This window comes from Myotis yumanensis, unplaced genomic scaffold (assembly GCF_028538775.1).
Source record: "Myotis yumanensis isolate MYYU_CA2020_CCGP unplaced genomic scaffold, mMyoYum1.0.hap1 SCAF_5, whole genome shotgun sequence".
Taxonomy (NCBI): domain Eukaryota; kingdom Metazoa; phylum Chordata; class Mammalia; order Chiroptera; family Vespertilionidae; genus Myotis; species Myotis yumanensis.
In genome coordinates this window covers 79,706,405-79,727,407 of record NW_027223756.1, presented here as the reverse complement: position 1 = coordinate 79,727,407, position 21,003 = coordinate 79,706,405, and the positions used below count along the sequence as shown (strand labels likewise).

Sequence of the window (21,003 nt, the reverse complement as noted above, 5' to 3'; positions counted from 1 at the left end):
CCCAGGGAGGCTGAGGAGGGGGGATGGTGGGGGGGGGCCTGGCTGCTCCTATAGTTGCACACGTGTGTACGCATGACCCTGGGAACCCCAGTCGTGTGTATACACAGGGCCCGGAGTGTGTTCACACGTGCATACACGCCTGTGGGCACATGCCGGCACTCACCGATTCTTCTCTCTCCTCCAAAGTAAACGCAAGGACTCGGAGCCCCGCACCAAATGCCTGCTGAACAACGCCGACCTCGCCCCCCACCACCCCAAGGACCCCGTGGAAATGAGGCGCATCAACTTCCAGACCCCAGGTATGTGCTTCCCCCAGGTGCCAGGACAGCACTGCCTGGGGAGAGGGCGCTGCCTGCGGCGACCCTCCCGGCCTCGCCACACTGTGCTCGGTGCAGCAAGTTCCCGATCCCCAGCTTCCTACCTGTGCCAGGCTTGGAACTCTCACGGGTCGGTTCTGCTTTACAACCAAACGAGGCTTTTGCTGTCCTCTGTGGGGAGCTTAACGGACGTGTTAAACCACAGAGCCCTCCTCCTTTCTTCTGGCAGAAAGCGCTCTGCTTCTGTTCACACCTCTAGTCTGAAGACCACTTGGCCTTTTCCCACACTCCCTGGGATGTGCCCCTAGCAAGACACTAATTACACCTCCCACACGGCCCGCATCTCCCCTCCACGCCACAGATGCCCGTGCGCCGTCTGCCTCCCAACAGCTCCCTGTAGATGAGTAAGGTGCCGCTTAGGTCACCTCCACGCCCGGTGGGAAGCTGAATCAGTCTTGTCCGTGATCGTCTTCACGTACAGGAACCACGCACTCCCGCCTCCTCCTTCTGACCGGGCTCGTGCCAGCTGCTTCTAACCAAACAAGGGGTTTTTCATGTAACTGACGGTGGCTGTTCCTAACGTGGTTCCCTCATTCCCGCTACCTGCGCTCTGGAATCTGCTTTCTGTTTCTGAACTGGCCCATATTAACTCGGTTTCCATCCAACCAGAGATTTTAAACATATTTAACTGATGGCTGCCGCCCTCCGTAGGAGTCTCGGAAGGTCGCATGCGGCACCTCTAACTACTCCCTTCTCCTCTCTCCTGTGGCAGTTGTTTCCATCCCAATGAGGGTTTCAAATTTGTGTGTTTAACCGATGGCTGACGTCCTCTTAAAGTTCATGGCGTCGGCCCCTGTCCTTCCTCCACCCTCAGTTCTCCCTCACCATCCTGCCTTCTGCAAACCCCGCAGTGGCCCACACGGGGACCCAGGGCCAGAGGGGTGTGGGTGACGTTGACGGAAGAAACTAAAACTGTGGGACCCTCCCAGAGTCGTGGCTAAACACCGGGCGGCGGAAGCAGCCGCTGCCCCGGGTCCGGGGTCGGGCCGCAGCGCGTGTCCCTCTCGGCTGGCGTGCTCGGCCCTGCGTCTGTCGGCAGCCGTGTGCGTGCACCCAGCACGGGGTGGGGGAGGCAGCGCCCCGCGTGTTTTCATTTATTTATTGTTTGCTGTTTCTGCAGATTCAGGCCTCAGCAGCCCCCTCAGGGAGCCGGGGTTTCACTTTGAAAGTTAGTTCCTGTGTCTTTCTGTTCTCGGCTCCCTTCCCCACCCGCCCCTCGTTTGTTTTCATCTTTGGTTTCTCCATCCCGCCACCTCTCTCTGCCCACCTGTCCTGCGCTGGCTTCAGGGGGAAGGGGTCCGGCCCACTGTGCCCTTAGCGTGCTGGTGGTGCCTGTGTGCGGGGTGGGGGCAGGGACGTAGGTGAGGCACATACGAACGGAAGAACAAGAGCCCGCCCCCGTGACAGGCAGGGAGAGCCGCCAGGCAAGTGGGCACCAGCCTCAAACTCCATGGGGGGTGCTCTTGGAGACCCCTGGGGGCCCCCACCAGAACAACAGTTGTTCACCAGCCGGCCTGGCAACGCTTGACCCGTTTGACGTAGCTGCAGAGCGCGAGGGTGAGCGCACAGGGAGCGCTGGCCGGGGCGTGGAGACGGGTCTGGCAGACCCAGATACCAGGAAGAAAGAGCCAGGCCCACCCCACTCCCTCCAGGCACCACCCACCCCCCAGGGGCTCGAAGATCAGGGCTGTCACCGATCCGTGTACAGGATGAGGACACGGGCCGCAGAGTGAGGGCGCAGTGCCTGCCCCGGCCGGCGGAGACACTGCCTGCAGGCCCTCAGCTCTCCTGGCAGAGGACTGGTCGGCCCCGGACCCCAGCGGGAAGAAAGGAGTGTGTCTCCCACCCCGGGGAACAGAGAGGCCAGCCAGCTGCCATTGCTTCTCCATTTCTGTGTCACCCGCCTGCTTCCTGCCGCGAGGCACCAGGAGCCTGAAGTCCTCCAGGGCACCCTCCCCCGGCTGGGTGGGGACAGAGCGGGAGGACCATGTGAGCAGGGCTGCCGGGTGTGGCCCGGGCTGCAGCCCCTGCTGCTCCGCTCAGACCCTCGGGCCAGGGTCCCCGCACCCGCCAGGCCCTCTAACCACAGCTCGTCCATTGCAGACTCACACTGTAGAGCACCCCCACCCCGGCCTCGGGCTGGCCCCCCATGACCCGCCCGCCCCGCGGGGTCTGCTCTCCCCGCAGGCATGCTTAGCCACCCGCCCATCCCCATCTCGGACATGGCGGAGCACACGGAGCGCCTCAAGGCTAATGACAGCCTCAAGCTCTCCCAGGAGTACGAGGTGAGCTGAACCCTCCACCCAGTCCCCCCCCCCAGGCCCCCCGATGGCCACCTGACACCCCCACCTCCCCTTCCCGCAGTCCATTGACCCAGGCCAGCAGTTCACGTGGGAGCATTCCAACCTGGAAGTGAACAAGCCCAAGAACCGCTACGCCAACGTCATTGCCTACGACCACTCCCGCGTCATCCTCCAGCCCATCGAAGGTAGCACGCGGTCCCAGGCCATCCTGCCCTCCTCCCCCCCAGAGTGCCCACAGTCCCCGCCCCGCCTCCAGGAGACGCAGCAGGCCAGCGTACACAAGCTAGGGGTGGTGCGGGGGGAAGAAGCCTGACTCTGGGCTCAGGCCTGGTCCAGCACCAGAAACCACGGGGGATTGTTAGCTGTGTATTTAAGTGATGGCTGCTATCCCTTACGTGTTTCCACTGGCCACTCCACATCACTCCACTCAACTGGAGCCCCTCTGCCACCCAGGGACGGAGGGCAGTGTCTGGGGGCATTTCTGTGGTCCCAGGTTGGAGGAGGGGGTTGCTTGTGACGGCTAGGGGGTGGGGCCGGGGATGCTGCTCCACGCCCTGCCGTGCCCAGGACGGCCCCACATGGCAGCAGTGCTGAGGTGGGATCCCAGCGTCCGTGCCCACGATTTCCTGGGGGACAGACCGGGGCGCTCCGAGAGGGCTTCCAGTTGGGCTCATGGAGCCAGCCTGAAAGGACGGGGCACCCCCACTGATCTCCGGCTTCTCGCCCGGGCCGTAGGCATCGTGGGCAGCGATTACATCAACGCCAACTATGTGGACGGCTACCGACGGCAGAATGCGTACATCGCCACGCAGGGGCCGCTGCCCGAGACCTTCGGGGACTTCTGGCGCATGGTGTGGGAGCAGCGGTCGGCCACCATCGTCATGATGACCCGGCTAGAGGAGAAATCGCGGGTGAGGCCTGGACCCCGTCCCCACCCTGCCCCCCAGAGTCCCCAGCCAGCCCAGGCTCACACTCACCTCCATTCTCCTTTCCGGCACAGATCAAATGTGATCAGTACTGGCCCAACAGGGGCACGGAGACCTACGGCTTCATCCAGGTGACGCTGCTGGACACCATCGAGCTGGCCACGTTCTGCGTGCGGACCTTCTCCCTGCACAAGGTAGGCAGGCCAGGCTGGAGGCTGCAGGGGGAGGATGGGGCGGGGGGGGGGGGGGCGGGCGGGGAGGCAGAGGAGGAAGATGGGCCCAGCTTCTGCCCATTGACCCAGGCTGACCACATTCTCATGAAGCCCATTTTATGGATGGGGAAGCTGAGGCTCGGAGTGGGGCACCTCGTGTCCCTGGCCACAGCAAGAGGACAAAACCAGCAGAACCCAGTTGAGCAGTGACTCTGTTATCCTCCTGGGCCTGGGACGGGTCCTGGCAGAGGCTAAGCCCTGCCCGTAAGGGAGCTTAAGTCTGGGGTAGGACCGAGCTGGAGGGACCTGCAGGCCTTGGGCAGTCAGGGCTGGGCCAAAGGTAACCTTAGATAAGTGTTTACCTGGAGGCTGCTCGCCGTAACGCAGTTCCACCTGTCCTACATCGGTGGTTCGCCATTGCAGCAGCCTGCCATCCAGAGGGGAGACTGTCGTGAAGGGGAGAGGAGGTGCTTACCAGCACCACGATCCTCCCTCCTCAGTCAGGTCCTCTCTCAGCATTGAGCACAGGCCTGGCCCGAGCATCAGAGAGCTGAGTGGGTGGACCGGAGGAGGCAGTGAGGATTCTTAGCTCATTCACACACGCCCAGCACTTGCTGTGGGTGTCAGGCCCTGACCCGGCACCAGGACACAGCAGGGACCAAGACAGAAGGAATATCCTGACCTTGTGGGGCTCAGTCTAGTGGACAAGACACTGACAAAAGACATGCAAATAATAGATCTTTTCTTATTAAATGTATTGGCGTTGGTTGATAATACATTTAGGGCAGCGGTTCTCCACCTGTGGGTCGCGACCCCTTTGGGGCTCGAACGACCCTTTCACAGGGGTCGCCTAAGACCATCGGAAAACACATATATAATTACATATTGTTTTTGTGATTAATCACTATGCTTTAATTATGTTCAATTTGTAACAATGAAAATACATCCTGCATATCAGATATTTACATGACGATTCATAACAGTAGCAAAATTACAGTTATGAAGTAGCAACAAAAATAATTTTATGGTTGGGGGTCACCACAACATGAGGAGCTGTATTGAAGGGTCCTGGCATTAGGAAGTTTGAGAACCACTGGGTTAGGGCGTCTGTCTGGGTAATATGACATCTCTGTTCTCCATTGTGTGCTCACCACCAAGTCCAGTCGCCTCCTGTCGCTGTGATTTGACCCCCTTTATCCTTGTCCCCCACCCCTTTTCCCCTTTGGGAACCACCATTTCGTTGCCTGTACTTAAGAGTTTGTTCATGTGTTGCTTCCTGTTCTTTCCCGTCTGACTGACTCCACGTAGCATAATCTTCTCAAGGTCCATTCACGTTGTCACCAATGGCAGTATTTTGTCTTTGCTTTTGGCTGAGTAGCATTCCACTGTGTGTACGGACCACGTCCTCTGTACCCGTTCATCCTTCGGAGGACACTGCGGTTGTCTCCGTGCCTTGGCCACCATGACTAATGTCGCAGGGAGCGTAGGGGTACATAGATCTTTGTGTGTGTTGTCAAGTTTTTCAGGTAGATTCCCAGGAGAGGGATTGCTGGGCCAGATGGGTCAGTGTTCATTTTTGAGGAGCCTCCATAGTGTTTTCCACAGTGGCTGTGCCAGTTTGCGTTCCCACCGGCTGTGAGTGAGGGTTCCCTTTTCTCCAACACTTGTTAGGACTTGTCTTGTTGGTAATAGCCATTTTGACAGGTGTGAGGTGGTACCTCCTTGTGGTTTGGATTTATATTTCCCTGGTAGCTAGTGAAGTTGGGCATCTGTATGTCTTGGGAAATTCTTCAGGTCCTCTGCCCATTTTTAATCAGGTTGTTTTGTGGTTGTTGAGTTGTATGAATTCTTTATATATTTTGGATATTAGCCCTGTGTTGGAATATCACTTGCAAATATGTTCTCCCATTTAGTTGGTTGCCTGTTTGTTTTGTTGATGGTTTCTCTTGCTGTGCTGAAGCTTTTTTGCTTGACGCAGTCCCATTCGTTTATATTTTTCTTTTACTTCTCTTGCCTTTGGGGGAGGGGAGGTCAAGTTCACAAAAACCCCTCTGAGACCAAGGTCCAAACATGACGAAATCTCATGTGTAGGGTTAAAATAAAGGAGAGGAGAGGAATAGAATGTGTACTGGGGGACCCGGAGGAAGTGAGGAAGGGAGCCATGAGATGTGGGGAAATAGCATTCCAGGCAGAGGGCACAGCTAATGCAAAGGCCCTGGGGCAGGACTGTGCCTGGCGTGTTGGAAGGACAGTGAGAAGGCCATGTGGCTGGGGCTGAGTGAACAGTGGGGAGAGAGAGGAGTTGAGGACAGGGAGGGGATGGGGGAAGGTTGTGCAGGGCATGGGGGGGACTTGGGCTTTTACCCCAAGGGAGGTGGGAGCCCTCGAGGGCTGTCGGCACAGGAGGTACGGGACCTGACCCATGCTCACAGGCGCTCTCTGGCTTCTGGGGCGGGGGGGTGGCACCGGAAGACTGGAGGGGCCAGGATGGCAATGGGGAGGGCCGTGGTGACTGCCATGAGGGGGTGAGAAGTGGGCGGGTTTGGGATAGACTTTGAAGGCAGTGATAGTGTTGGCCGGTATGTTGGGTGTAGAAAGGGAGTCACGTCGAGGGTGACATTGAAGTTGTGGTCAGAGCACCTGGAAGGATGGGACACCACCAGCTGAGATGGCGGGAGCAGGTGGAGGGAGAAAGTGGGGGCACAGTGGTGGCCCAGTCGTGTGAGACAGACATGAAGCTTTCCTGTGGGGACCCCTCTGTGTCGGGGCAGCTGCCCCCCGAGCCAGACATGGGCGCAGGGGTCGGAGGCGTGTGGGAGTGGGCTGTGGTGACACAGGCGTGTCCCTGTGGCTCCCAGAACGGCTCCAGCGAGAAGCGTGAAGTCCGCCAGTTCCAGTTCACAGCGTGGCCGGACCACGGGGTGCCCGAGTACCCAACCCCATTCCTGGCTTTCCTACGGAGAGTCAAGACCTGCAACCCCCCCGATGCCGGCCCCGTCGTGGTCCACTGCAGGTAGGCGGGTCCCCGTCCCTGCGCCCTGCTCCCACCTGCACCCCCAACTCCCACCTGCACCCCGCTCCCACCCGCCCCCCGTTCCCACCCACGCCCCCCACTCCCACCTGCACCCCGCTCCCACCCGCGCCCCCACCCTCGCCCCCCGCTCCCACCTTCACCCCGCTCCCACCTGCACCCCCCACTCCCACCTGTACCCCGCTCCCACCCGCGCCCCCTGCTCCCACCCGCTCCCACCCACTCCCCCCCCCCACGGTCCCACCCTCGCCCCTCTGCTCCCACCCGCGCCCCCACCCTCGCCCCCCGCTCCCACCTTCACCCCGCTCCCACCCGCGCCCCCACCCTCGCCCCCCGCTCCCACCTGCACCCCGCTCCCACCCGCGCCCCCACCCTCGCCCCCCGCTCCCACCCGTGCCCCCACCCTCGCCCCCCGCTCCCACCCGTGCCCCCACCCTCGCCCCCCGCTCCCACCTTCACCCCGCTCCCACCTGCGCCCCCACCCTCGCCCCCCGCTCCCACCTTCACCCCGCTCCCACCTGCGCGCCCTGCTCGCTCTCCCCTCTCCTGAGGACCCTGGTCGCCACCCTGTCCCCGCAGCGCCGGGGTGGGCCGCACGGGCTGCTTCATCGTCATCGACGCCATGCTGGAGCGCATCAAGCCGGAGAAGACGGTGGACGTGTACGGCCACGTGACGCTCATGCGGTCCCAGCGCAACTACATGGTGCAGACCGAGGACCAGTACAGCTTCATCCACGAGGCCCTGCTGGAGGCCGTGGGCTGCGGCAACACAGAGGTGCCCGCCCGCAGCCTCTACGCCTACATCCAGAAGCTGGCCCAGGTGGAGCCCGGCGAGCACGTCACCGGCATGGAGCTCGAGTTCAAGGTGGGAAGGGGCCGAGGAGCGGAGACTGACAGCACCCCCAGCGATGGGGACAGGTGTGGGGTGGTGATCCCTGCGACCGTGTGCCCTCGGGGCTCGGGCTGGAGGCTGTTCTGATGCCAGCCCCGCCTCCTCGCCCCCCAGCGGCTGGCCAACTCCAAAGCCCACACCTCCCGCTTCATCAGTGCCAATCTGCCTTGTAACAAGTTCAAGAACCGCCTGGTCAACATCATGCCGTACGAGAGCACGCGGGTCTGCCTGCAGCCCATCCGGGGCGTGGAGGGCTCCGACTACATCAACGCCAGCTTCATCGATGGCTACAGGTACCCGCCTGCGCCCGGCGACACCGGGCCCCAGAGGGTCCCAGCCTGGTCCCCAGGGGCCTCCGTTCTCGCTTGGGAGTCGAAGCGGCACAGACACTGCCCGCCTCGCCAGGCACAGCTGAGGTGGAGGGAGGGCGTCGTCCAGGCTGTTGGCTGAGGGCTGCCGTCCATAACGGGGTCCGTCTTCCCTTTTACACCCGCGGTTCTGTCTGAGCAATTCTGTCCCCCAGGGGAAATGTGGCCAAATCTAGGGACTTTTTAAAAACATGTAAACTTGTATGGATTTAGGAGAGAGAAACGTCGATGATGAGAGAGGATCATTGATTGGCTGCCCCCTGCATGTCCCCCCCCCGGGGGTCGAGCCCAAATGCAACCTGGGCATGTGCCCTGACCAGGAATCGAACCCTGACCTCCTGGTTCATAGGTTGAGGGTCAGCCACTGAGCCACACAGGCTGGGCTAAGGACGTTTTTGACTGTCGTGATTTGAGTACGTGCGGAGGGGAGAGGTGGCTACCACTGGCATATAGTGGGTGGGGGCCAGGGATTTTGCCCAGAACAGTGCCCATCACAGAGTGAGCCAGCCTTGAAAGTCAGAACTGCTGACACTGAGAAACTGTGGCCAAAGGAGGTTGTCTGGGCAGAAGGCACCACTGTGCCAGGCCTGGCAGGGAGAGAGGACTTGGACTGTGTAAACGCCCAAGTAGCTCACTGGCACTCGAGGGAGGTGGCGCGGGCAGGCAGGGAGGTCAGCGGGCAGGCAGGGAGGTCAGCGGGCAGGCAGGGAGGTCAGCGGGCAGTTCTGCGAGCTGGAATGTGTCCCGAGGCTGATGGCTGTCCTGTGTGTGAAATGGGGGTGACGGGGAGGGCCGAGTCAGACGGGGAGACGGCCCACTGGTCAGCCCGTCCCAAGGAGGCGGGCACGTGAGGCTGCCGAGGTCCTGCTCTGCTCCTGACCCATCGGGAGCATCAGGCCAGTGCCAGGCCTCGGCCCGGGGCCCCCCACCAGCCTGGACTCACCCCCCCCGCCCCCGCAGGCAGCAGAAGGCCTACATCGCCACGCAGGGGCCGCTGGCGGAGACCACGGAGGACTTCTGGCGCATGCTGTGGGAGAACAACTCCACCATCGTGGTGATGCTCACCAAGCTGCGGGAGATGGGCCGGGTACGCGGGGGGCGCGGAGGGCGGGGCGGGGCGGGGCGGGGCCCGGCGGCACCCGGACAGGGCTGGCCACTGACGCCATCCCCTCGACAGGAAAAATGTCACCAGTACTGGCCGGCCGAGCGCTCCGCCCGCTACCAGTACTTTGTGGTGGATCCAATGGCGGAGTACAACATGCCACAGTACATCCTGCGGGAATTCAAGGTCACGGACGCCCGGGTGAGTGGGGGACGGGTTGGCGGCAGGGACCAGACCCAGGCTGAGCTCACTGTTGCCCTGTGGTCTGGAGACGGCGTCCCAGTTGGGGGTAGAAGCAAAGGCCCGGGACAGGAATAGGCATGGGGGTCGGGAGGAAAAAGTGAGCTGACCAATGGCTTCTGTCGCCAGGTGGGTGGAAGAGAACCGTGCCCCTGTGCTGACCCATGGTGTCCCCATTTGAGCCTGTGGGACCCACTCACTAGGGAACACGGCCCAGGGGATCATGTGAAAGGGAGTGAGGGGGTGTCCCCCAGAAGCAGCAGCCTGTGGAGAGTGTGAGGGGCTGAGAGCCGGGTGGGCGATCTGCTATAGCTGGTGCTGGGGTGGAGCTGGGGCTGTGGGATGGGAACGGGTGGTGAACCACGGGACTCGGTGCTGGGAGTTGGCACCACCCGGTTGGGAGAAATGACAAGGCAGAGGGGGTGTTGGCAGGGGCGGGGGTTGGGGGCTGGCAAAGGGCAGGCGGGGGCTGCCAGTGGCTGGCGAAGCCTGGTTGAAGGAGCAGCATTGTTGGTCGTGGTGCTGGTGGTGCTGGTGCTGGTGGTGCTGGTGCTGCTGGTGGTTAAGATGGGGCCAGTGGGTTGGTGGGATGTGGTTGGAGAATCAGTGGAAGGTTGTACTGTTGGGCGGGGAGGAGGGCAAACAGGGACGGTGCTGCTGGGAGGAAGAAGGGACCGGAGGATGGAACGTGTGGAGAACGGGATGGAGAGCGTGGCCGTGAGGGTGACGTGTTATCAGCAACGGACGGAGGGAGATCGGAGAACAGCCGGGCGGGGAGGCGGGTGATGATGGAGAAGAAAATCGATGGGAAATGGCTCTAAAAGTCAAGAATGATGAGCGGTCAGTGCAGTAGACAGTGCTGTGCAGGGTACAGACGGAGGAGGATGGGGCTGGAGAAGGCCGGTGCCAGGTGAGGCGGTGAGAGAAGGTCAGTGGAAGGTGGTCCCCTCCAGGGTGACCCCGCGAAGGGTGGGCTGTGGGAAATGGTGCTGTTGGGTCGTGAAGAATGGAGGGTGGCAGAGTGAAGACGCGGGCGGCGCTGCTGGTGTAGGGAGGCCGGGTTGGAGGGAAGGATGACTGGGCGGTGGGGAGGGGAACGGCAGTGGAAGGTGACGTCACTGGTGGTCAGGGATGGACAGTCGCCCGTGGGGGTGAGACAGGAGGGGTTGGTGGTGCCCTTAGGTGATAGAGGGTGGGGAGCACGGGGGCCCCACTGACCTGGGGGGATGTGCTCCAAGACCACAGGGGAAGCCTGAGCCTGTAGCTCGTACTGAGCCCTGGATATACGACGGTTTCCTCATACCTACGTGCCAGCTGCAATGTCTGATTTATAAATGAGACGCAGGAAGAGATTAACAACGGTAGCTAACAAACACTAGTGATAAAGTAGAACGGCTCTAACAAGATACTGTAACAAAAGCTATGTGAGTGGCTTTGGGGCCACGTGAAGTCAGACTTGGGTCACCGGAACGTGAGCTCTGCGGTGCCGCAGTCGGTGCCGCCACAGTGGATCTGATGACCAAGCCGGCCGCTAAGCGACTGACGGGCGGAGCGCATACAGCGCGGACACACCGGGCCAAGGGATGCCCCGGACCAGGCAGGACAGAGCAAGGGGGTGAGGTTCATCACACTCTGCAGTGTCGCACCATCTAACACTTACTAACTGGGAAATGCCAGTTATTTAAATAAGCAATTCCTATTTTGGACCCTAGTTGACTGCGGGTACCTGAAAGCGTGGAAACCGAAACTGCAGCTAAGGGAGGGGCTGCTGTCATCTGGGGGGGGGGGGGGGGGGGGCGGGGGGGGCGGGACAGCTCGGGCAGGAAGTGAGGAGTTGGAGCATGGATGGTGGAAGGTGGCGCCGGTGGGTGGTGAAGGATGAGAGACGATGGTGTGGGGAGGTGCTCGGAGCCAGAGGACATGGAGGCGGGTGAGGTGGGTGGGGTGGGTGGTGCAGGAGGGGGATGGCCGGGCGGGGAGGTGCTCGGAGCCAGAGGACATGGAGGTGGGTGGGGTGGGTGGTGCGGAGGGGGATGGCTGGGCGGGGAGGTGCTGGATGTCCTCTGCTTGTGGAGGCTGGGATGGAGATGTGGAGGGAGGAGCCGCTGGGCGGTGGGGAGTGGACAGTGTCCATGGGAGATGGTGTCATTGGATGGTGACACAGATGTGGAGGAAGGTGTTGCTGGCAGTGAGACTGGAGCATCTCGGTGGAAGATGGTGCGTTAGTCCTCAGGGCGGGCGGGGAAGGGCGGGGGATGGGACGGGAAACGGACCTGCCTCCACGCACCTCAATAGCGAGATGGGGCTCTCCTCCTCTCCAGGACGGCCAGTCGCGGACCGTCCGGCAGTTCCAGTTCACGGACTGGCCGGAGCAGGGCGTGCCCAAGTCGGGGGAGGGCTTCATCGACTTCATCGGCCAAGTGCACAAGACCAAGGAGCAGTTCGGCCAGGACGGCCCCATCTCCGTCCACTGCAGGTGCGCTGCTCCCCGGGCCCCAGCCCATGTTCTGGCCGGGGAAACTGAGGCCTGAGGAGGATAACCAACAGCCTCGGGTGGTCTGGTCTGAGCTACTTCCGTGCCTGGGGAGCTGGGGGCCCCAGCGCCCCTGCCCTGAGCTGCCCTTCCCCCCACAGTGCTGGCGTGGGCAGGACCGGCGTCTTTATCACGCTCAGCATCGTGCTGGAGCGGATGCGGTACGAAGGCGTGGTGGACATCTTCCAGACGGTGAAGATGCTGCGGACCCAGAGGCCGGCCATGGTGCAGACGGAGGTGAGGCAGGGGCGGGGAGACGCCCCGGCTGGAAACTGTCTCCCGAGCCTCAGTTCCCTCCTCTGGGAGGTGGGCTCGTTGTGAATGGGTGGCCCTCACGGCCTCCTGCTTTGGGCTGGAAGGGGCTCGTCAACTCTCGGCACAAGAGCAGATTGGAGTCCAGAGCCAAGAAGGGGCCCATTCTAGTCCCAGAGCCGCAGCAAGTTTACGGCTCAGCCAGGACCCCAGGACAGGCTGCGGACTCTAACATCCCAGCGCACCCCGACGGGGAGACCTCGAGTGGGGAGGGTCTTCCCTGTAACCGTGTCCCGTTGGGCCTTTTCACAATGTCCCCAAACTCTGCTGGAGAGACAGCCAGAGTCAGACTCCCAGCCTGAAGGGGCAGGTGGCGGGGGCGGCTGAGCAGCCAAGTCTTAAAGGATGTACATGACCTTTGGGCGGAGACTGGGGAGGGCGTTCGGATGGAGAGTCAGCTCCTACAAGGGACACACGCAGGCTGAGGAGGGTGGCGGCCCGGGGGCCCTGGGGAGCCCGGGAAGGCGTTGGAGCAGGGGAGCCCTGACTGAGCCCGTTGCCCCCGCAGGACGAGTACCAGTTCTGTTACCAGGCCGCCCTGGAGTACCTGGGAAGCTTTGACCACTATGCAACCTAAAGCCATGGTCGCCCGGCCGAACTCCAACGGCTCCAGACGCCTCTGCCCGAGCCGGGTGGGGCCCGGGAGGCCTGGACCCCCGGCGGCGGCAGCATTTCTACACGGTCTCTGGGAATGACGCGGCCCCTCGAGCCCCCCCATGCGGCCCCCAGCAACCTCCCTGGCACCGGCCGCCGCCTTCAAATACTTGCCACATTCCTCGTTTCCTTCCGATTCCAAAATGAGCGATTCCGGGGTGGGGGGTGGGGGGGGTGGTGAGCAAATGGGGGTTCTCCCCAGAACCAGAGGAGGGCAGGGGCCGTGAACTTGACCCCGCGTCCCCCCCAGGTAGCCTTCCAGCCCTGCACTCTGGGGGCGCCGGGCTGGGAGGGCAGAATTCAGCTTTCTTTTCTCCGTGTAACTATCCAGTGACATTTTCTTTTTTTTAAATAGCGTATTTTTTTCCCATTTTTTTTAAAAAGAAGAAACAAACTGAAAAAAAAAAGTGACTTGCAGTCAATGAATTTAAAAAGAAAAACCTTGCTTATTCCTGTTACCTTCACAGTCTGTTTTTTCACAGTGGGAAACGTTGTTGTGTGGCCGCTGCGTCCGCCAGCGCGCGCCCGACAGCTGGTCCGTGGCGGCTTCTTCCTTTTTCCTACCATCAGGAGCCCCGCCTCACTCAACAATAGGATGTCCTTTTGCTCCTGTTTTTTTTTTTTCCTTCTCTCTTTTTGTTTAATGATTAAATTCTCAGACATATCAAGGACAGTTCTGAGGGTGGGCGGTGGAGGGGTGGGCACTGCAGCCCGAACCTCCCACCCCTCGCGCCCGAGGAGGAGGAACGAACCAAACGGGAGGTCCTGCCTTTTCGGGGACAGAGAGGCTGCGTGCTGCCCCCGTTCAGGGAGCCTTCCCCCCTGGGACTATGGGGCAGTTTTGGGGCAAAAGCAGAAAGGACGGTATCCCCCACCCCTGAGCAAGTGAGTTTTCCTCTTTGTACAAGAGCAGATCTGCCGTTGCTCTCGACACTGTTTATTCAAACGGAAGCAGCTGGGTGGTTTTCCCACCTCTGTGTATGTAGATATATCAACTTTGTATTAAAGGAAGATCGTCTGAACCCGCCGTGGTGGCATCTTTGTCGTGCCCCCGTCTGTCCCGTCTTGTCCCGGGGCTGGCCGGGGCCTGGGAAGCTGTATTCTCATTCCGTCGTGTGACAGTCCCATGAGGGGCGGGGCCCAGAGAGGTGGTGTTGCTGGTCCAAGATGACACGGTGTCTAAGGGGCTGGGATTTGAACCTAGAACCCAAGTTCTGGTCTTACAGGGCAGCCGCCTTGATAATAGTTATTCTTGTTGGTTATAGTGTGACTACCATTGAGCACCTACCAGGAGTCAGTTTTCTGAGATGGGCATCATCAGCCCAATTTATAGATGGGGAGACTGAGGTTCAGAGAGGGGGCAGGCACTCATCCAAAGTCACACACACAGAAGCTGGAGCTGGGATTCAGGGTCTGGTCAGTCTCATCTGCAGCCACACTGCCTTCTCCAGAAGGGCCAGTGATGGAGCTGAGCCCACGGAAGGCAGCATTGGGTTAGGAGCACTATTCTTAGCCAGTGAGTGGGCCCATCCTTAGAGCCAGGGTCAGGCCCCGGGGGATGCAGGGGGAACCATTTGTGAGGACGGGCCCAGGCTAGGAAAGGGTGGGGTCTTTTTAGAGATAGGAAAGGAGAGAGAAATATCAGTGTGAGAGAGAGACATCAATTGGCTGCCTCCTGCATGCACCCTGACAGGGGATTGAACCCACAACCTGGGCATGTGCCCTGACCGGGAATCGGAACCTGCATTCTTTCAATACACCGGACAGTGCTCCAACCAACTGAGCCACCTGGCCAGGGCAGCAGTGGACATCTTTACAAATTCCAAGAAACAAATATTAAATAAGATAACCTGATCTTGGCACCAAGGAGTAGATTATGTAATTAAAGTCTGCCTCCCCCAAAAGACCTAATGTGGGAAATTTTAAAACATTTCTAAATAAAGCATGGGTTTAAAGAAGAATATAAAGAAGTGTATTATGTAATGAAACCTTTGGATTGCAGCCAAAGAGGTGCCCAGAGGAAAATATATAGCCTTGAACACATGGTTCAGAAAACAATAAATTCAGAAACTTAGTGAACTTAAAAAACAAATGTTCCAAGCTTTCAATTCAAATAACTAGGGAGTAATAGAATAAATCCTAATAAAAAATAAAAGTGAAAGTGAAAATTAACTGGGAATTTTTGAGGTACTTTTGTATTAACAAAAAACATTTAGCTCCTGACTTCTGAATTCAGTGAGGAGAGGGATCCTCTTCTTAGTGACAGATTGTGGGGCAAAATGGACAGGAAAGTCAGACTCTTACCTAAGTTTGGTCCCAGCTGAATCATCTAAGATGATTACTCTGCCCAGATAACTCCTACTCCGTCCTCAAAGCCCCATTCTAAAAGCCCCTCTGGTCTCCCGAGCCCACGACTCTGAAGTGTCTAAATAGGAGATACCTCGCCCTCCTTACTGGAAACTGGATGAAAAGGATCTTCAGGGAAAATTAATGTGTGTGACCCTCAGTTCTGTGGTTCAGCCCTTGAGATGCTCATGGCTACGGTTGGAAGTAGGTGGTGGCAGGCAGGAATCTATCTGAGGGCTTCCTGGAAGAGGAGGACCCTTGGGAATTGTCTTAACCTAAAGGCATGACCACCAAGGCACTAAATATCTCCAGATATCTTGGCCCTGCCACAGGAGACCATAACATGCGCCCCCATTTATTGAGCACTGATTGTATACTGGCCACAATATAACTTCATGAAATAAAGTTATAAATCCTTCTGATAATGGTCAGATAAGAAAACAGGTGCTAAGAGGTCAGGTCTCTTATCCAAAGGATGCAGATGGTAAGCAGTAGAATTGGACATGGGTCCAGGTCTCCCATTTGCCATGGTCATAGTGAAGGAGTTCAAGGCATCTATGAGCTCTGCCTGCCCACGGTCAGTATCAGCCACACACACCACAGCCCCAGGCTGGGAGGGACAGAGCCCACCTCCCATCGCCATGGCTCTGGCAGGGGCCACAGCGCTGTAGTGCTCTGTTAAGTGCAAATGCCCTAAATACACACTTTATCTCTAACAACAACAATTAAAAATGTTTAAAGCAAAAACACCCACAAGGAGGAATGGAAAGAGTCACAGTGGTGCTAGAGACGGAACCTAACTCAGGAACAGAAAGATCAAGTCCTCAAAATAAGGATCTTGATGAATAACGTAATAGCAAACCTGAGCAAATAGGTATGTACAGGACTTTGTGCCCAACAAATAAATAATGTACATTCCGCCCAAACACAGAGCCGTCGTGAAAACAACATGTATTAGGTCATAAAGGGAAACTCAACAGTCAGACTTAATAGCCACAGTGCAATCCTATATAATAAAGAGCTAATATGCTAATTAGACTGGAGAGCAGAACGGCCAGTGGGCGGGGCCGTGAGGCAGCCGGGGCTGCGAGGGCCGAGCCCCTTGCATGAATTTCTTGCATCGGGCCTCTAGTAAGATTATAAATCAATGACATCTAGCTCCTGGAATCCACATAATTGGAAGTATTAAAACAAATAATGAATTAAATCTACATTATGTAAGTTACAAAGTATTTAAAGCTGAATGAGGAGTCTGCTTGCCAATAAAAACCAGTGCGATGCAACCAAAGATGTACTCAGAGGTTTAAAGTCGACTGCTTTTATGGGGGGGAGGAAGATCACAGAATATAAATGAAATAAGCAGCCACAGAAGTACTCAGAGGCAAATACATAGCCTTATGTGAATTTATGTAAAATACCTGAAAATAAACTAAAGCTTTCAACTAAACGTATACAAAAAGAACAAACCCAAGGTAAGTCAAGGGAAAATATTAGTAAGACAGCCAGAAATCAATAGATGGGAAACTATGGCAGCAACAAGAAAATAACAATATAAAAAGCTGAATCTTTAGGAACACCCATAAAAGAGGCGGACCTCTGGCAGGAAGAAAGAAGGCACAAACAATATTAGGGATGATGGGAACCAACTACTCTTACAGAGGAGAGATTTTAAAGGGTGTGTATACCACTAAACCTGTAAAAGGATAAAATAGAAAAAAATTTTAAGAAATCAAAATTAAGTCATTCAAAAGTGAATAATCATAGAAATTATTGAAATGATGGTCAAGGATTCATCCCCCACACAAAACACCTTCACAGATGGTTTTCCAGGTGAGTTTTGCCAAATCTTCAATGAAGAAATGATTTGCATCTTTTATAAACTGTCAGCTTGTCAGGGGGAAATAGGACTCTGTACGGGGACAACCTGCGGTGGGAGTAGCACATCCCTCTTACGTGTCAAGGTGCGAAAAGGCTTCGGAAATACCCACTATGCAAATCCAGCATCTTAAAAGAATAGGATGTTATAACAATAGGGAAGGAATCCTGGAATGCAAGAACAGTGTGACCTTAGAAAACCTACTCAAGTGAGACTTAAACTGCTACACTGGAGAGCAGCTAGTAAGTTGAAGATGTACATAAGCTTTGCCTCACTCTGTGGACTCTTGCAGATGCCCAAGGAGACATACAGGTGCATCTAGAGCAGGAGTATTTGTTGTTGTTATTGTTTTTTAAAAAATATGTAAAGTATAATATATTTTTATGATAAACAATTTTTAATTGGAACCAATTTTATAAAAATTGGAACTTAAATATCCACCAGCAGGAAAATGTATAGAATTCAATGTGATGGAATACTATACAGTCGTGAACATGAGGCCATTAGGACTCTGCCCTACAACATGAGTGGACCTCAAACACTGACCAAAATAAGCAGGCCGCAAGGAGAAAAGGGCGTGTGGTTTCGTTATAGAACACCTTCAAACACATAAAGCAAATACGTAGTAGTGAGGACTAAACAGATAAGCAGTCAATATACAGTAACTCAGCTATATGGCAATATTACTGAAAGCAATCTGCAGATTCAATGCAAACCCATCCAAATCACAACCGAGGCCCAGTGCCAACAGGAGCAGCGGTGCAGCCAGGCGCCTGCGAGGTGGGCCCAGCCGGGCGGAGCCAGCCTGGACGGCGCGGACAGGGACTCACTGTCGGGAGATGCGCGCCCTCCGACCTCAGCGTCATGGCTGCAGGCAGATCAACTCCGCCTATTTCGAAACCCGACAGTGTCTGTGGTGGCCCTCAGCCACCCAACCCCCACCTCCCCCCAGCGGGACGCAGGGGGGCAGCCCTCAGACCCGCGTCCCCTGCAGAGCCACCCGAGGCTCCTTCCACAGCCGCCATAAAGGTGCACAGCACCGTCCACAGAGCTTCCCCACACCCCGGCACAGACAAGCCCGAGGTCCCCCCGGGGGCCCCATCCCTCTGCGGCCAGGAAGCCCGATTACAGAAGGTGGTCGGCGCAGGTCACTCCCAGCACCTACAGCGACGGAGACAGGTTCCCCAAGGTGCCACCCAGGGAGCCCTTGTCACGGAGCAACTCCCGCACCTCGAGTCCCACCAGCCTTTCTTACCTCCACGGGGTATGCCCCCCACGCAGAGCTTTGCCCGGGACCCCAAGTACGTCAGCAGCAAAGCTCTGCAGACAGCCCAGCGAAGGCCCTGCCAGCCGGGCCCCCCGCATCCTGCCCATCACTGAACATGGGCAGCAGGTCAGCTCGACACACTGGTACCTACTCCCTGCGAGACGGCCGCACCTGGGCAGATAGGAAAAATTTTCACGGAAGCAGAGGAAGCGAAGGCCAGCACCCAAAGCAGCCCTTACCTGCTGGCGGCAGGGTCGCCTCGGCCACAGAGAAGCTGGACCCCAGGACCAAGTGGATGTGGGCGGCCCGTGCAGCGTAAGCACTTGTCCTAGTGGTTTCTCCACAGCGCGGGTCACCGGTCGGCAGAGGGTCCACGGGAGCAAATGGTTCTCAAGCAGTTTTCCAGTTTGACTGAGGTTCACGGGAGAACGTTTCAGGTGCAGAATAAACTGAACTCTGTGAAGAGAGAGGGTGAGAGGTGCTGTCATGCTGAGGACCCCCGATGTCCTTGGCCGGGAGAAAAGTCTGTCCAAGTCTATAAAGATGTGAGGGGGACGCAGTTGTATACGCCCACATCACAGACCCACATCATAGACCGATAGGTAAACTCTCCGTCTAGCAGTAGCCGGCTAACCAGTTAGTTCCTATCTCAGTGATGTGTATTCAGCGTAAAACTCACACTGGACTAGGACTCCTGATAGACCGAAAGCTGAGCCAACGGAAGAAAGCACAGCATTTAGAATCATAAAGAATTACTTTTCCCACTGCGTGGGAGAACATATTTGCCAATGATGTTTCAGATGACGGTTTAATGTCCAACATTTACAGGGAACTCATACAACTTAACAAAAGGAAGATAAACAACCCAATCAAAAAATGGGCAAAGGATCTAAATAGACACTTTTCAAAAGAGGACATACAGAAGGCTGAGAGACATATGAAAATGTGCTCAAAGTCACTAATCATCGGAGAGATGCAAATCAAAACAACAATGAGGTACCATCTCACACCTGTCAGAATGGCTATCAGCAAACAAATCAACAAACGACAAGTGCTGGAGAGGATGCGGAGAAAAAGGAACACTCGTGCACTGCTGGTGGGAATGCAGACTGGTGCAGCCACTATGGAAGACAGTATGGAGTTTCCTCAAAAAGTTAAAAATGGAACTTCCATTTGATGCAGTAATACCACTTCTAGGACTATATCCCCAAGAAACCAGAAACACCAATCAGAAAGGATATATGCACCCCTGTGTTCATAGCAGCACAATTTACAATAGCTAAGATTTGGAAGCAACCTAAGTGCCCATCAGCAGATGAGTGGATTAAAAACCTGTGGTACATCTACACAATGGAATACTATGCTGCTATAAAAAAGCAGGAACTTTTATCATTTGCAACAGCATGGATGGACCTGGAGAGCATTATGCTAAATGAAATAAGCCAGTTGGAGAAAGATAAATATCACATGATCTCACTCATATGTGGGATATAATGATCAACATAATTTGATGAACAAGAATAGATCCAGAGACAAATGGCAGGGGAAGGGGAGGACTTGTATGCATGCATATTAGCATAACCAATGGACACAGACACTGGGGCAGTGGGGGCTTGCCTGGGGTGGGAATGGCTGGGCGGGGCGGGGCGGGCGGTTCACTTGGGGAAAAAGGAGACATATGTAAAACTTTAGGCAATAAAAAAAAATACTTTTGCTGAGTAAGTTTGAAGATTCCTGGCTCTTTGGTTGTTATATTTTGTTTGATGTATTTTTGCAGCCTTTTCCATGGGGAGTGGGGGGTGTGTCCTTACTGTGGCTGTACCTGCCTAGTGTAAAAATCGCCCTGAGACCTGAAGACGTGCAGATTTCACTTCCTGTCGCTGCGGGGAGGACCAGCAGTTTACCTGGCAACCATACTTCCACCTGTACGTGTCTCACTTCTTGAAAAATAAGGAGAGAGTAGAACATTTTCCTTACAGTTCCTGCTTTGTCCCACCCACACAACGGCCACTGTCGTGCTGCCTCACGGGAACAGCGGCCGTGGTAGGCCCAACGCAAACGATTCGCTTTTTTTTTTTTTTTTTTAATATATTTTATTGATTTTTTACAGAGAAGAAGGGAGAGGGATAGAGAGTTAGAAACATCAATGAGAGAGAAACATCAATCAGCTGCCTCCTGCACACTCCCCACTGGGGATGTGCCCGCAACCAAGGTACATGCCCTTGCCCGGAATCGAACCTGGGACCCTTGAGTCCGCAGGCCGACGCTCTATCCACTGAGCCAAACCGATTAGGGCAACAGTTCGCTTTTAAGCAATAATGAAACACAGTTGTGTGATTGGAGTTACTGTGTGGGAACATGTGTTTTGGGGTTTTTTTTAGACGATTAATAAACACATACAACACACGCTGGCCTTGTGCTGCTGGTTCCCACTTGCTATTTCCTGGGGGTTGCTTGCTGTGGAAGGAAAGCCTTCTGACCAAGAGCGACTATGTCTTATAGGAGAGTCGCACCAGCACCGTCTGCTTTCAGTCCCATCGCTGGCCGCTCCTCACTCACACTGC

At 56.5% G+C, this 21,003-nt stretch overlaps 1 protein-coding gene across 1 annotated transcript in view; it reads left to right on the top strand.

Moving 5' to 3' along the window:
• Positions 1-13,972, top strand: part of PTPRS (protein tyrosine phosphatase receptor type S) — a 100,663-nt gene extending 86,691 nt beyond the window's left edge. Inside the window, 14 exon segments of the mRNA XM_070415882.1 lie at positions 187-299; positions 1,498-1,545; positions 2,565-2,662; positions 2,742-2,865; positions 3,416-3,591; positions 3,681-3,800; positions 6,677-6,831; positions 7,429-7,714; positions 7,856-8,034; positions 9,070-9,196; positions 9,287-9,412; positions 11,773-11,927; positions 12,086-12,221; positions 12,805-13,972. Coding sequence (XP_070271983.1) covers positions 187-299; positions 1,498-1,545; positions 2,565-2,662; positions 2,742-2,865; positions 3,416-3,591; positions 3,681-3,800; positions 6,677-6,831; positions 7,429-7,714; positions 7,856-8,034; positions 9,070-9,196; positions 9,287-9,412; positions 11,773-11,927; positions 12,086-12,221; positions 12,805-12,873 — 1,912 coding nt within the window. The 3' untranslated portion in view covers positions 12,874-13,972.
• The last annotated feature ends 7,031 nt before the right edge of the window (positions 13,973-21,003 follow it).